This window comes from Cryptomeria japonica, chromosome 6 (genome assembly GCF_030272615.1).
Source record: "Cryptomeria japonica chromosome 6, Sugi_1.0, whole genome shotgun sequence".
NCBI lineage: Eukaryota > Viridiplantae > Streptophyta > Pinopsida > Cupressales > Cupressaceae > Cryptomeria > Cryptomeria japonica.
In genome coordinates, this window is record NC_081410.1 from 135412836 (window position 1) to 135430085 (window position 17250).

The window sequence follows — 17250 nt, forward strand, 5'->3', positions numbered from 1 at the left end:
TCACGGCTAAGTTAGGTTTGTACCAATTCGCACAAAGCACCAATAAGTGGTGATATCCCACCAAATGAGAAAGACAATAAAAAATGAAAGATTGTGATTTATTCAATCGTCTTGGAGTACTTAAGATTTCTTCATGTGTTAATTTGAAAATAGAGGTTGTCCATTTCAAATAAAAGATGCCCTTGACAAAAATATGATTTAATTTAAAATTAATACGTGCTAAACCAATTTAAAATTGATACGGGTAAACAAAATATAGAAATAAAATGAAGTAGAAAATTACGAAGTATCCGCTTTTCAGGAATTTTTTTTAGCCGTAGAATCAAATTCCAGGAGGAAACAATCCATCCAAATTAATCGGTCTAAATATTCTGTCGGCGGGGTTCGACCAGGGCACAATATTAAAAAATCTCAGCGTTCACAGGGTTTGCAAAAATGGAGGCGATCGATTTCAGAAACAAGCATATCTTGGCTCCCATGGTGCGCGTGGTAAGTCTATGCCACCCTCCATCTATGATGTTTTTTTCAGTTTTTAAAACAACGGAATGGAACTTCAGAGCTACCGGTTGTGAAAAAATATTATGAATTCTGGAAAAGGCTTTCACACGTGACAGGGACATTCAATTTTCATTGCCAAAGGCTACCAAATTCGCTTGTCTCTTCAAATTAAGTTAAGCCAACAAAGCAATAATCCTCGTACCCAACTTACTATTAAAATTAAGCCAGCGAACAAAACAAAACAGAACATATATCTAAAAGTTTAGGACTCTTTCCCATCCGCGGGGCTGAGTTCAGCAGGTGAGACGAGCTATTCATCGAGAGTAAGCTCTGTCTTCAATAAATATCAAAACATTGAATTCCTTCTCCCTCCTTCTTCTTTCTTCAGGAGAGGTCAGGTTCAAATCTTGATAGTTATGTGCGCTCTATAGTCTAACCACATTTGGGTGTGTCGGGTGGTCTCATATTCTATAAACTATCTGCATTCTAAGCAGAGTTAGGAACAAAGGGCGATGTACACTGTATACCTTAAAATACATATTTTTCTAATTTTTCCTTGCCTCTTTTTATATTTTCGTTTTTAAAAAGCTTGAAGTTAGCTACCATGAATGAGGGCTATCTTTTTGGTCAAATTAATATTGGCTCCCATTGCGTTGCTCTGCATCCAGCAAGTTGGATGCGGCAGTGACTTAGTTTCAACGCTTTCAGTGTTGCCTTGAATTAAAATCGAGACTTTATTATGAATGCTCATGGAGTTAAAATGCAGTTTAACTCTGTGGATCCCTTTTGATTAAGATTTTGTAAATTAGCTTGTTTTGCTAACCTTCGGCTTAGCTGTCATGCCTAAAGTGTCTTTTTAGTCTAATTCATCCAAGACCTGTGCTTGGCTTTGCCTGTTCTGGTATGGTATTCCGCACTAAGTTTTAATACTTTATCATGTCTACTAGGATCTGAACCTTGGGCTTCAATATATCTGCATTCAACATACAGCTGTTAGCCTTAATTTAGTTAGACATTTCTTGAATTTTTTATTTTGTAAATTTTGTTCTTTTTTAAGACCAAAGGCCAGCTGCCATAATTTAAGGGTATCTCTTAAGTCAAATTCATTGCAGACTTGATCTGGCCTTTTCTGTTTTGGTACAACACACTCAGTTAGGTGGATATGGAATTTTATCCAGTTTCAGCACTTAATGAAATCTACTAAAATTTTAATTTAGGATTTTGATATGAAGGTCCCTATACTTCTACCAGTTGAGCTCATTCCATTCGTCAAATTTACTTTTACTCTTGTTATAAATTTCTTAAACTACTTAACGATCTAGTTTTAATTTCAAGAAAATTCCAGAGCTAATGGCATGATAAAATAGTGTAAATTTAAATGACTGATTTCCATTTTGCAGAAGGTAGTGTAAGGAAGTTCTCTTTGAGTTTACAAGTGAAATAAATTTGACAAAAAGTCTTAGAGTTCAATGGTTTCTTAAAGTAGCCGATGATCTTGTATAACAAAAATTGTTCTACTTTCTGAAAACTGAGCCAGAGATTTTTTTTTACACAACAGGCAGTGCAAATTGAGCTGTAACATTGTAGAAGTGTCTTTGCAATTTAGAGGCACAAATTTGTACATTGTTGCTATCTGAAGTTTATGGCACGTGACTTTATATTTTATGCTAAAATAAATTTCCTATATATCTATGCTTTTCTTTTGCTTGGCAAATCTTGGGTAAGGTAATGAGATGCCTCCAACACAATGGGTATGTTTCAATCACATTTTTAAGATTTGTAAACATAGGTCACACTTTATGCATTGCATAGTGGTTGTATCACAACCTAGGTACTATTCCATAACCTCATCACATGCAAGTTAAAGTTATGGGCCACCTTATTATAGTGGTGGGTTTTGAACTTGGATCATGCTTTTCTGAGTGTTCTCCATTGCCATCATAACAGAACCACTTGGACACCTAGTTACCTAACTCGATGCATTCGCAAGTATAGCAGAAAATAACACAATAGTTGAATTTGTATCTCACAGCACCTATTGGTTATTAAAGATAATTGAAACTGGGCATGTATAGGCCTTTTTAATGAGTTTTTTTCATTTTTTTACCAAACTTTTTCTTTCCATCTATTGGGTGCTCCAGTTGAGAGTCTTTATGCATCCGGCACAAGTCTATAGAGAACCCCATATGCCACGTAGTTTTAGTCAAGTAATTACTTTATGGCCATACTGCTGATTTCAAATTTGTCTAGATTAATTGTGTTCTATTTTTAAGGGCTAGGTTTAAGCACAATTGGTATAAGGCTTGATAATTGGAAAATTTCACGAAAATTTCTTGCACTGAATTTTGTATGTATGTATCCTCTAAAGACAATTGGTTATACAAGCAAAATATCCATTTATTCCATTAATCTGGTTTGAATTTTGTTTACACACTATCAAGGTTTTGTGTTAACTCTTTATTAATTTGTATACTTGTTTGTCATCATAATTGTCATTAAACATTCACAGTACATGATTTTTTTTTAAGATATTGAATTTACAAAGCCTATCTTTTTACATGGCATTAAAAACTGTTGTGCACTGTGCAGGGAACCCTTCCATTCAGAATTCTGGCTGCTGAATACGGAGCAGATATCACATATGGGGAAGAGATTATAGACCACAAAGTGGTCAAATGCTATCGTCAGATAAATGGTTTGTTCTTGTTTGAACTATCTGTTTGTTATATATATTGTGATAAAGCATAACTACTTCATGTAAAACTCAGGAAGAACCTACTGAACAATTTTGATAATAGCCTGTGTCTAGTTCTCTAATTCAGGGACAAATCGCTAGTCACATGTCATCTTTTGTTTATCTTATTTGCAGTTTCATGTATTATTTGTATAGGATTTTTTTAATGGATTATGGTATCTATCTTGGCACATATTTCTTACATGCCCTTGCATTCATAACAAGTGTTTCTTTGTTATTGGAGCCTGCCAAGTTATATCACAGGAATGCTGCAAGTATGATGCATTAAATTTTAATGATGTATGAGTCAACAATTTCAATACCATTCACATAATTCATCTAGGCTCCTTTTTAAATTTTTGCTACCATTTTAACATTTCATGAGGCATCTTATTGCAAGCGATGGATTCCTATACTTGATAAAGGATTCTCTTTGGAAACCTGAGATTTTGGATGTATTTTTGTGATGGTCATAAATGTTAGGCAAAACCTTACAATTCATGAAATGTAATTTAAAATACATTGAATCATGCAAACTCTAAATACAATTACATAGGACAGAAACTTCATGGCAAAATTTCCAACTTACCTTTTAGTGTGTATTGATTAGCTGTAATGTCCCCATTTCCAACCCTTCCTGAACATCAGCTATTTTCTAGTGATTGGCCTATCAGCAAGGTCCTGTAGGCCAATGAGATGGATAGGGAACCCATCCAGGGGTTGCAAATTCGCACAGGACATCTTCTGACTGCATCTCAGGAGTTTATCTGATGTTTCCAGGGGTTAGAGACAGTCTCCTAAATTTTAGGAGTGGCTCCTATTTTCTAGGAGGGGGCCTAATTTTGTGGAGGAGACTGGTAGAAGGCTCTGTGAACCGTTCTGGATGTTTGGAGACACTTTCCTAAATTTGAGGGAGATTCCTATTTTTTAGGGAGGGACTGACAGTTCAGCCGGAGATCTCCTGGAGCCTGTAGAGCATAGCAGGAGACCCTATGAGAATTTTCAGTTGTTCAAGGATTGTCTCTTATTTTTTAGAAGCAGACTGGTAGTCATCAGTGGAGTGAATTTCAGTGATTAGGGGTAGTCCTTAGTATTTGAGGAGGATCCCTAATTTTTAGGAGACTGGCAGTTGGAGCACTACGCCTAGTCATCATTCCGAGTACCAGTGGCACCATCAGGTTTGAGTTTGGGGGTGATTGGGTGTGATTTCAAAGAATAAATCTAAATGCTTGAATAATCATAAAAAGTATTGATTTAATAAAGTTACTTTATATAATTTTAATAAAGTAACTAATATGGGGACCACCATGGGTCATGATGCCTAGGCAGGCTCAAATAAATTGTTTTAAAAACAACTTTATAAAAATAAAAGGGGACTTTGAGAAAGTTTGATCAGTAAGGAGGGAAAATAAAGTGAGATTTGGAGGAAAAAATAAAGTGAGTCTTTGGAGGGAGAATAAAAGTAACTTTTGAGGGATTTTTTCTTTAATTCTGGAAGTCTGATTTTGGACAACAGCAGCAACTTGGAGAAGTTTCTTCTCAGATCTGTTGTGGAGGACGACATCCCTTCACAATTCTGTGGCATACAGAGGTGAAACACACTCCAAGGGTCATAAATATCCATTTTCTTGCAGGTTATCAGCATTTGGAGGGTATTTGCAGGCATCACAGGGTTGCTATTTGAGATGGTGTTGCAGACTTGAAGGTATTATGCAGATCGGTGTCGCCTTTCAGCATATATCAGCATTACTTTAATTACCCCAGCTGGCCGTACCATCTATGATCATTTCCAGCCAAACCCTAGCTGGAAACTAGGGCTTTCAGGCCTCTTTGTGGCAGGACAGACCTGGGAATCAGACTGTAAGCTGGATCAGACTTAATGGAGGTGTTTGATGGTGTTTCCACAAGCTATTAGGTAATTATTTGCTGGCCCTGAGTTTGTGTCAGACCTATATTTGCTGTTAGGGGTATGTAGCCAGCTCCCTTGTCAAATAAATATAAAAAATTGTTATTGCTTGCAATTGTATTTGTTCCTTTCATTTCCAGCAATCATATCTCTTTATTGCATTCGTTTCCAATTTGCAAACAATCCAAAACTCAAAAAAATTAGAAAAAGCTCAGAAAATCACAAAAAAAAAACCTTTAAAAAGAAAAAAAATCAAATTTGCATCAGTCAACCAGGGGTGGTATATTTCATTAGCTAAGAATGTTCTCATACTTTTATCTAGAGAATTATTTGAAAAGGAGTTTGTATCGCCATAAAATGATTAGTTGGATTAGTATTCAATATAAAACCGAATCATTTTAAACACAATATCAAGAAAGATTGAAATAAAAAAGCATAATGAGAGACAAACAACATCAATGAAATATACTCCAAATGCTCCCATTGCTAATTTATTCTTTCTTGTCCTTGTCGTCTCCATGAACCTTGAGTACTCCGAAGTTGACTAATGGAGAGTGGGAGAGATAGATGGGGTGAAGTGTGGAATGCTCTCAAACTAGCATAAGAACATAGTGTGGATGAGTGGATCTGGTGGATGGAAACAAAGAGCATAAGCTTGCTTTGGAGTGGCTTTGGATTCAAAATGACATTATGATAGTGCAATGATAAGTGGATATGCAACCAAAAGGGCAGCATAAGTCTATGATGAAAAGTGGATCATTTGATGTGAGTAGAGGCTTCAATTTATAGAGTTGGGAGCCTAGAAACAGATGGTCAAGATCAAAAGTTGATCAATGGCTGAGATTGAAGGAGAGAGCAACACAACTTGGGAACAGCAACTGTCATAGGGAAAAGGAGAAGGTGTGCCCACACATGTGTGAGCAAACCTTGGGAAGTCCAAGAGGTTGACAAGTGGAAACACTTGTGGAAAGGTGTAAGGGCTAGTGGAAGGGGACTTATGACATACGGGCTAAAAGGGGATAGTATAGGGTGGCTCTTTGGGGAAGAGCATCCTCACACGTGTGAGCACCCTTTGGTCAAAGGTGATGTGGAGATGCTGAAGTGACTTGTGCATTCAAGTCCTTTATGAGAGGGGTCACATGTGGCCATTGGTAGATGTGTAGTATTTAAAATTTTAATAAATACTAATAGGGACTAGGCTTTGGGTTAATTAGCTTAATGAGGGGATTAGAAGATAGGTTTTTAGGAATCACCAAATTAACTTAACTAATTTTAAATTAATCTAATTAATTGAGATTAGGAGGAGGATTGGAATATTCCTCAAGGTTAGAAGAAATGAGATGAATATAATTAATTAATAAATTAATTAAATGGATGGAAGGGGGGAATTAATTAAATATGATTTAATGAATTTAGTCATAATAATAGGATAACATGATCAATTAAATTAATCATGTGATGAAGGGATAATTAATTAAATATCAATTTAATTAATTTTATGTCTACAAGTTAGTTGCATCCTTTGTGAGGTGAGCTTGTAAGGGCTTAACAAGGTATTGCTATCATGAAATTTGTATATGCTATATTTTTTTTTGCTCATTTTGACATTATTCTGCTCTGTTTTTTTGCCATTGTCCTACTTTTGGTTATCCATGGGCTTTAGTATAATTTCTTTCTTCTTTAGGGTTTCCTGAGCACAAATTTTGGCATATTGGAGTAATGTTTTTGTTCATTCGACATTATTCTGCTCTGATATTTTTCTGCAACAAACAGACTGGTTTTTAGGGTTTCCTGAGTGCAGTTTTTTGCATATTGACATTTCAGGAGAATTTTTGCTAAAATGAGTATAAAGTATGGTGGACTTTTATAAAATCACTACTGATAAAGTTTAGATGCATAATTCTTAATAATTTTATTAAATAGTCAGAAATTTGGTGTTGCATAGCGTAACATTACTTCAAATAGCTCTGAAATTTGAAATTTATTGAATTCTCCATCCAAGTGGCCATTCCCTTTAAAGATATCAGAAGTGAGTTTCCGATCTCTTGCTTTGGTTTTTCTTTTTTTGTAGGACTAGTTGCTAGAAGTCATGACCAGTGCAACCAGACCAAGTTTAGTTGCAAACCCTCCAAAATCAAAATATATATTATCTACAATTTCTTTGCACAAGACATAAATGGGTTACAGGCTGAATTTTAAGAATGGGGGAGCGAAACTCTTGCCCCCCACATAAAAAGAATTTTCAATGATGTCAATCAAGATGGTTTTCCAATGGAGTGGATAACCAGTGTGGTTATCCCTCTCTTCAAAGGTGGGGATATTAATGATCCATCTAACTACCACACCATTATGGTTAATCCCCTCTTTGGCAAGCTTTTTGGAGCATCATAGAACGAAGGATAAGCAGTTGGGCAGAAAATGAAGGTAAAGGGGCAAAAGGACAAGTTGGCTTTAGGTCAAGACATTCTACTATTGATCACTGCATCACCCTTAGACAATTGATAGAAAAAATTTGGGATACTCAAGGTGAGGAAGCTTATTGCTGTTTTGTAGACTTTAAGAAAGCTTTTGACACAATACCTAGAGACAAACTATGACATAAAATAGAAGAATTAGGTGTCACAGATGTATTTAGAGCAGCTGTTCATAGACTTTATGAGAAGGCTAGAGGAAAAATCAAAGCAAGTGAAGGTATGTGTTGTGACGTATTCACACATCGCCCCATTGCAAATGGGGACCCCTACTTTTTGCTTTCTGGGGTTTGTTTTTCTAGGGTTTTTAGAGGTTTGTCTGTTAGCCTTTGCTTTTTGAGTGTCGTCAGGGGATCAATAGGATGGTAGGCTTTGCTTGAGCCAAGGGAGTCAGCAGGTGCTCCAGGTTAGGGTTTCTTTGAGAGTCTTCCTTAGGGCCTGGTTTTGCTCTTGTTGCTAATTGTGTCTTGCTTTGTGAGTGGGTATCATCCTTGAAGGTCTGAGTTAGGTCGAGTTGGTGAGTGATGAAGTCTGGAATGTCATCCTGATCTTCAAATGCCTTGAAATTTGGCTAAGTCTGGAATGTCCTGATCCTGAAATTTGGCTAAGTCTGGAATGTCCTGTTCTTGAAATTTGACTAAGTCTAGAAAACTGAAGAATCCCCCAAAAACTAGATTTTGCAATATAACTCCTGGAGGTCCGAAACCACTCTCAAACATCCTGGAAGTATATATGGAATATAACTTAAAGTATAAGAAAAAACTTAAATGTTATATTACATAAAATAATCCTGATGAAGAGGCTAAAATGTCAAAATTCGCTCCTGACCCTTCCAAAGGGTCCAGAGCGAAAATTCACCAAAGACTCAAGATCTCGCCTAAGTCAAAGAGTGGTTGAGCAAGTTTGCAAGGATATGGAAGGAAATGGATCTAGGATTGAGTCTAAGACAAAGTCAAGTCAGTTTGAAGGTGAATTGAGCCTAGAATAGAAATTTCGCTCCTGACCCTTCCAAAGGGTCCAGAGCGAAATTCTTGAAAACACTCATTTTCCCCTCTGCTAAAGTCAAGACCAAGATGGAGATGAAAGGAGAGTAGCCTATGTTTGCCTCCCAAAGAGGATGAAAATAGGAAAAGTCAAGGATCCAACCCAAAACATGATTTTCGCTCCTGACCCTTCCAAAGGGTCCAGAGCAAAAATCTTTGTAGCTCTCATTTCCTTTCAAATTTTGACTAAGTGTTGGTTTCTAGGGCATGTTGGGGGATGAATTGGTATGTTCTTGCCTTGAGATGGAGTTGATTGATTTTGAAGAACAAGATTTTGGCCTAAAGGAGAATTTCGCTCCTGACCCTTCCAAAGGGTCCAGAGCGAAATTCATCATAAACTTCATTTGCTACCTTTTTTGAGCTTGAAACCTTGTCCCTTGGGTGGAAAATGATCTAAGTTTGCTTCTTGAGAAGGTTTGAAGTTGGAAAAGTGAGTGATCAAGCCTAGAATGAGATTTTCGCTCCTGACCCTTCCAAAGGGTCCAGAGCGAAAATCTTCCTAAAGCTCATTTCCTCCCTAGTTTGACCAAATTTTGATTTGCAGAGCATCTTGAAAGGAAGGATGGACATGTTTGGACTTTGGAAATATGTGAGAGCTTTGAAAAAATGAAGGATTCTAGCCAAGAAGGTGAATTTCGCCCCTGACCCTTCAAAAGGGTCCAAGGCAAAATTCCTTACAAGCCTACTTTTTGACCTTTCTTAGGCTTAAAACCTTGTTCCTAGGGCGAAGAGAGATGAGATTTTACCTTGCAATGAAGTTTCAAGTTGAAAGAATGATGATTTTTGGTCAAGAATGAGATTTTCGCTCCTGACCCTTCCAAAGGGTCCAGAGCGAATTTTCTCAAAACCTATCTTTTCCCTCAAATTTATGCCAAGTCTAGTGTGGGTCAAGATTAGAGGTGTCTTTAGGCATGTCCTTGAATGGTCAATAATTATCAAGTTTGAAGGAATTGAGCCAAATGATGAAAATCGCTCCTCACCCTTCCAAAGGGTCTAGAGCGAATATTCTTCAAACTCCTATTTTCCCTTGCAAAATCAAGTCAAACTTGGGTTGGACGTGAGAGGAGAAGTGTTTTCTAGTCTTTTGAGGTGAATGCAACTTGAAATGATGGAGGAATAAGCCTAAATTAAGAAATTCGCTCCTGACCCTTCCAAAGGGTCCAGAGCGAATTTTCTCTAAATCACCTTTTTTTCCCAATTTTGTGCCAAGCCAAGTGTTGACTAGGGCAAGTTTTGATGGGAGAGGTCCTCAGGAATGACTTTGACTTAGCAATGATTATCAAACTTGAAGGAATTGAGCCAAAAAGTGATTTTCGCTCCTGACCCTTCCAAAGGGTCCAGAGCGAAAATCTTAAAACCACCTATTTTCCTTGCAAGTCTAGTCAAGTGTTAGGTTTTCATGGCTTGGATGGGTGCGAGGAGAGGTGTTCTTGCCCTGTTGAGGTTGATTGAGGACAAATGATGAAGGAGTAAGCTCAAGTCAAGATTTTCGCTCCTGACCCTTCCAAAGGGTCCATTGCAAAAAACCCTAAAACCACCTTTTTCCTCAAGATTTGAGTGAAGTCAGGCCTAAACAAGGGTGAGAGATACCATTTGGATTGCCTTGGATAGACTCTTGACCATCAAAGATGCATATTTTGAGCTAAAATTGGAATTTTGCTCCTGACCCTTCCAAAGGGTCCAGAGCGAAATTCTGGATGGGTCCTGTCCCTAGCTAGGTTTTGAGCAAATTTGACCTTTTGGCCTTGTGAAGATCAAACCAATGTGGCCAAGTTGGGAAGTGGATTCAATGTGGGGGAGTCCAGATGAATTGAAGTGAAGGAAGTGTAAAATGAAGCCTAAAGAAGGAATTTCGCTCTTGACCCTTCCAGAGGGTCCAGAGCGAAATTCCCAAAATCACCTAGTTTGCCCATGAGGAAGGTCAGGTTGTAGATTCCTAGCCTTTGGTGAGGAGAAGGATAGCGTATGCTTGCCTTGGAAGACATTTTGGAGTAGAGACATGATGGAATTTGTCCAAAAATGCAAAATTCGCTCCTGACCCTTCCAGAGGGTCTAGGGCGAAATCTTTTGAAACTACTATTTTTCACCTTGTTTGGGCTAGGCAAGGAGCTGGTTGTGAGGTAATTTTGAAAAGAGGTCTAAGTTGGCCAGGAATGCTAATTTCGCTCTTGACCCTTCCAGAGGGTCTAGGGCGAAATTCTTATAGGGCCTGTCCCTAGAAAGAGTCTTGAACTAACTTCATTTTAATATCTTTTGTTGATGATTTAAGGTGTGAAATACTATGTTGAAATGAATTTATTATGTCCTTAATCATCTTTTGATTTGTTTTTGCAGATGAAAGAAGATCAAGCCAAGACAAGGACGACCTTCTCCAGTCCAGCATCAACAAGGACGGCCTTCTCCAGTCCAGCATCAACAAGGACGACCTTCTCCAGACTAGCATCATCAAGGACGACATCTTTCAGTCCAGCGTTCCAAGGAAAGGTACACCATCCATCTTGCACATTGAAGACAAAGGAGGTTAAAGCAAGGGTTCGTTGAAGAGGCATACAGTTTCAAAAGAGTTAATTAAAGTTAGCTTCTCAGCATCATCAAATTGAATATCTACCAAGTTGCAAGTGTCAGACAAGGTGGCATCCCAGTCATCACTCTTCCAGTCGGATTGGTCCACCTCAGCGTGTCCAGATTCAATGTACCTGATTCATCAAAGATGGCACAAACTTTGATGTACCTACCCCGGTTATCCATTGGTCGAATATTCCAGAGAAGACATGTGTCCAAATAATGCAATTATTTCATTGGCCAGAATTGAGTTTGTTGTAACAAACCCTAATTAGGGTTTTCATTGTAAAATCTCGGCCATTGATCTCAAGTTGATCTGAGCCATCGAATTGTATTGAGGGCACTATATAAGCCCTGGCTCCTCATTTGTAAAGGCTAATAGTTAGTCAGGACTTAGAAGGTGAATAGTTAGAAATAGTGAATAAGTCAGTTAATAGTATAGCAATTAGAGTAGAATAGAAAGAGAAGGCAAAGATTGTTGCCAAGATGTTGTTGTAAAAGGCTTGTAAAACTTCATTGAAGAAATGGTGAAATCTATGGGTCGATTCAACAATTTGCATGGTCTCTATACTTCTCAGATTTGATTTCATGTTATTAGATGAGTGGAAGAAATGTGTTTGATTGATGGTGAAATTCGTATATCCATACTACTAGCAGTTTGTTGATTACAGACTTGCCTTGTGTAGTCAACTGGAATCATTCAGTTTAAAGCTTAACTTCAATCGTCGCTTCTTCACTGATATGCATCAGCCTGATGGTGTCTATGCTTGTAGCGATGATCTGAACATCATAAAGTTTTCCTCCGAAGATCGCACTAACCTTGTGGAGATGGTCCTGGGATGTCAAAACAAGACTTAGTTAGAATTTCATCAAAGGTTATTCATTGCTCCTACATTCTTAGCGTCAGAATTAGATCCTTTCCTCGCCCTCATTCTTTTCCTTTTTTTTTTCAAAATCTAGACTAGTGAAATCTTGTGATTCTAGCAAATCAGATGTTCAAGTCATCAAGTGTAAGTCCCCTTGTGATTCCAGCAATATCACATCATACCACAGAGAGCTTATCCGCGAGTAGAGAACCTACATACAAGAACCTTGGAGTTGCCTCGACTAATCCTTCGGTGAGATCTTCAGCAGTCAAGAAACTTTGCTCAAGAGAGGATAAGGTACCTTTAGGTATTTTATTCTGTGTTTGGTCGTGTACAAAATACACATCAACAGTATGTCAGAATGTTTTGGTAGTGACATTGGAGTTAAGCAAGGTTGCCCTCTATGTCCTACACTCTTTGGTCTATACATAGATAAGTTTGAGGTGTGGTTAAGCAAGACAAATGGAGATGGTATTCATTTGGCAGGATATGTGGTGAAACTACTTCTATATGCTGATGATCTTATCCTAATTTCAAAAACAGTTCTTGGGTTGAGAGAACATCTGAAGGCCTTAAAACACTTTTGTCAGGAGGTTGGGATGCAAGTGAACATCACCAAGACCAAAATCATGATTTTTTCATTGAGTAGAAAAGATAAGCAGATTGTCTTTACCCACTAGAATAGTAAAAGAATACAAGGATCTTGGGATTGACTTCCACTATAAGCTCAATTGGGAGACTTGTAGAACAAAAAGGATACAAGGAGGTTGGAAAACCTCATACTCACTCCAAAATAGGTGCAAAAAAGCTGAACTTTGGGATTGATAAACCAAGAAAACCCCTTTTGGTTTGCTAGTTACACTGGTTGTCCTATATGGTTGTGAAGTTTGGGGAAGCAGCATGTCAAACTGCAGTTGGAGACAACTAGAAAGAATCCAGAAACATCTAATAACTAGCAACCTCAAAGTTAAATCCAGAGTCCCATATGAAATCCTTTTGGTTGAAGCAGGAACTTTCCCATTGGAGGCATTGGCGATAACTCGGCTAATAAGTTATTTAAAGAAGGTTGAAAACATGGATAACCATCGTTGGCCCAAAATGGTTGTGGAAGAGGTGTTAAGTTGTAGGAAAAAACATGGATGAAGTAGAACAACAAATGGATGAACAAGTGGGGCATCAATTTAGCAAGAATATCCTAATGCCAATGATGGAATAAAAAGTTACGTGATTGATAAATCTAGTACCGCCATATGGACAAATCAGATTGGGCAGAAAAAAGCATGCTATATCAAAGGATCATGGTGAAAAAACATACCTAGGGGCAGCTATTAAAGGGAAAGCGAGGCTGTTGGTTGCATGTAATGTACCCTTCTCCATAACAGACAGATGTAGCAGAGGGTTAGCCTATAATGTGGCCCTCGTAGGCTAATGAGGGTGGTTAGAGGGTCTCCTGAGGATTGTTTCATCTCCAACATTTAGAGATTTATGGATTTGGCCTTCGTTCGATATCATTTGGACTCTGTTTGCCATACTATTTATAGTAAGTTAGAAGTAATAGAGATGGACCCTTTCTATTTTTAGAAAGTGTATTTGGTCACATGAGGAATTATGAGGAGAGACTGCTGCTTCAGAAGGCATGTTAATATGTTGTGTATTTAGGGATATATTAATATTATTGTGGCCAAATTAATATTAGTTCATTAAATGGCTAATTATAAAGTTATAAATTAACTTTATAAAAAAATCACTTAAGTGAGGGTCTAGACGTCATGAGAGGGGGCCAAAATATTTAGTTAATTTATGTGCACTCTTCCCAAGGTTGGGTGAATTTAATTATTATTACCAAGGTATAACATTTTTAATGATAAATTAAGTGCTTTATGGGAGAAATCGAACTTGTTTGGGAAGCACTTATATATACAAGAAGTTCGAACTTGGGCAATTCATTCTTGGCATTTTATTTGATGAATTTCATTCTGGAGAGCAGTAGAGATGAGGGTTTCTGAGTTGCAGAAAACAGGGCATTGGAGAACGAACAATCTTCAGTGTTATAGCCTTATGAGTTGGTGAAATACCTAGTGAGTTTGGCTTTAGAGGAGTGGCTTCATCCAGGAGCCATTATTGAGCAGATTGGTGTTAAGAATTTCAGGGTTTAATCAGTTTAATTCAGATTTCCAGTGGAGTTTTCTTAAGGCAGCAATAAAGGGGTTTCTAGGTTTCATTCCGAGCTTGTACGATCTGTTTTTGGGTGTTCACAGCTGCAAACAAGGCGTGGTAATCATAGACAGTTCGATTTCCCACTTAGAAGTTGCAATAAATTTCGGTTTGGACAAGAAAGTGGGTGGCTAGTAGCATTGGAGACTATGTAACTATATGCATGATCAAGACCCATCAATACTTGGTGATTTCAGCTCATATCTAGTATGCTTTTTCGGCTGGAAGGCATAAAATCATAATCTGATTTCATACTGGTATGCAAGGGACTATCATTGCTCTAGAAACTAATGTAATAAAAATTCAATAATGATTTCTATCTATATTCTTGTTTGATCGGTGCAGTTTCAGAATTTCAAAATTTTCATATCGTTATGTGTATTGCTTTTTCAATATCATATATCTACAAAACACAAAAAAATAAATTACAAAACTCAAAAAGAAAACCAAAAACAATCAACGAACCTTCAGGATTCAGTATCAGAGCCAACATCCTGCCATCATGTGATCAGCTTGATGCAGTTGTTAGATGAGTGACAAAGATATCAGATAACAGGGAACAAAGAAGACAGCAGTATCAAAACCCACTGGTGCCTGAAGTTGATACATTTTGAGAGGCTTGGAGAGAAAGAGATAACGGTAAAGCAGTGAAAAACTTGGCAGATGATGACAAGGATGCTAGAATCGAAAGGAAGTTTGACACCATGCTTGACATGATGTCACGCTTACTAGGGAAAATGGAGCAGCAAACTAACAATAATCAGCAAGCTGGTCAGAATCAAAATCATCAGAACAATTCAGGTGAAAACAATGGTGTTCGTGGGAATAGTAGCAACAGTGATGCAGAGGGTATTGGAAGGGATAGGACAGTCAATCAGCGTGATACATTCACTAGAGGATCAACCTTTAGACCTCTTTTTCCCACCTTTACTCCATGAGAAGAACAACCACATGTTGCTGCCCCTGTACCTTATGCAGATGAAGCACGACATGCATATTTATAATATACAACACTAACCCCCTGATTTGAGAGAACAGTGGACCTTTGATCAGTTCATGAATCAAAGGAGCAGGAGAAATGGTGGAAGAAATGAATATCATGCTTCAGCACGAAATGATTACCAACAAGCTCTTGGAAAAATAACAATGCCATTCTTTGATGGGAGTGATAAGTGTATAGCTAGAGCATGGGTGCAGAAACTGGATAACTACCTATTGTTGAGACCGATGCTTGAAGAGGATGCCATTAGAATTGCTACACTGCATTTGGAGGGTGCTGCTCATGAGTGGTGGTACCACGGATTTATTACCCTCGGCCATAATCTCATTATCACTTACGCAGAGTTTACTGACAGGTTGATGGAGCGATTTGATTGCAAGGACCCTGAGATGTATTTCAGAGAGTTGGCGCAGCTGAAACATGTGGGTAACTGGGAGACTTATATTGGTGATTTTTAGAGACTTGTAGAGATGGTGCCTAGCATTTCAGAGAGGAGACTTGTCATATTGTTTATGGAGGGGTTGTTAGAGCCTTTGAGAGGTTGGAATAAGGCATTTGATCCACCCTCCTTGATGGAAGCAATGAAAAAAGCATAAAGCATGGAACTAGCAGCACCTAGAAGCAAGTTTCCACCTAAGTTTTCCTCTTCAAACAAAGATAATAAATTTCCATCAAGAAGACCAAAAAAATCAGACTTTGAGAATAAATTTCCTATGGGCAAAAATCAGGAGAGTTTGAATGATTTGACAGGGAAAAAGTTATGTTTTTGGTGTAATGCACCTTACACACCTGAGCATGAGTGTCCATTGAGGCCTAAGGCCAAGGCCAAGCAAATGGAATGGGTTTATGCACATGATGATAATTCTGATTTTTCAGATCAGCAGACTGAGCATGAAGGTTTTGAGACAAAAAAGGCTTCAGAAGTATTTGAGAATGAGTTAGAAGGCAAGGGACCTACTATGTGCATCTCTTCCTTACATTGAGAGGGTAGTTTCAAGATGTGAGGATTTTTAGTAGGGCAGAGAGCCATCACCCTCTTTCATACAGGTGCCACACACAACTTCCATTGATGAGAAGTTGGTAGCAAGGCGTGGGATTCAGACACAGGAGTTTGAGGGAGTGTGTGTTAAGGTGGCGGATGGTTATACACTCACATGTAACAAAATGATTACCGACCTCTCTATGCACTTGAGTGACTATGAATTTAAGGCTGATTTTGATGTAGTCAATAGGGGTGACATGGATGTGGTGCTTGGTATGACTTGGGTACATGCTATTGAGGAGCTTACACTTAATGTGAAACACATGGAGTTGAGATTTGAGGCCAATGGAAGGAAGCATGTGCTCAAAGCAATTATAGATACGAGCTTGTGAATGATCTCTTTCAAGAGGATGGAAAGATTAATTCGCCATGATTAGGTGGAGTGGGCAGCAAAATGTAGAATAATGCCTACATAGTTGGAGCAGCAGAAGGTTGATTATCCACCAGATATTCAAGACTTGTTAAGTGCTATTCCACTAGGTAGACCATTCGACGGTGGTATTGAGCACATCATTGAGCTCGAGGAAGGGGCCAAACCTGTTATGATCACACCTTACAGGCATCCAAAGAAAATTAAGGATGAGACTGAAAAAACTATTAAGGAGTTGTTGCGCATAGGTCATATTCGACCAAGTAAATCTCCTTTTGCTTCATCTGTGGTATTGGTTAAGAAAAAAGATGGTACACTTCGTATGTGCATTGACTACCAAGCTTTGAATAAGAGGACCATCAAGAACCAATACCCCATCCCACGCATCGATGAGTTGCATGGTGCTTGCTTCTTCTCGAAGATTGATTTAAGATCAGGATATTATCAAATTCGGGTGAGGGAGCAGGATATAGAGAAAACAGCTTTCCGGTGTCATTGTGGTCACTTCGAGTTCTTGGTTATGCCTTTCGGTTTAACCAATGCG

General features: G+C 38.2%; 1 protein-coding gene across 1 annotated transcript in view; it reads left to right on the top strand.

The window, feature by feature from the left end:
- The first annotated feature begins 266 nt into the window (after positions 1-266).
- Positions 267-17250, top strand: part of LOC131044234 (uncharacterized) — a 216852-nt gene continuing 199868 nt past the window's right edge. Inside the window, exons 1-2 of the mRNA XM_057977517.2 lie at positions 267-489; positions 3088-3193. Coding sequence (XP_057833500.1) covers positions 436-489; positions 3088-3193 — 160 coding nt within the window. The 5' untranslated portion in view covers positions 267-435. The remainder of the gene's footprint in view (positions 490-3087; positions 3194-17250) is intronic.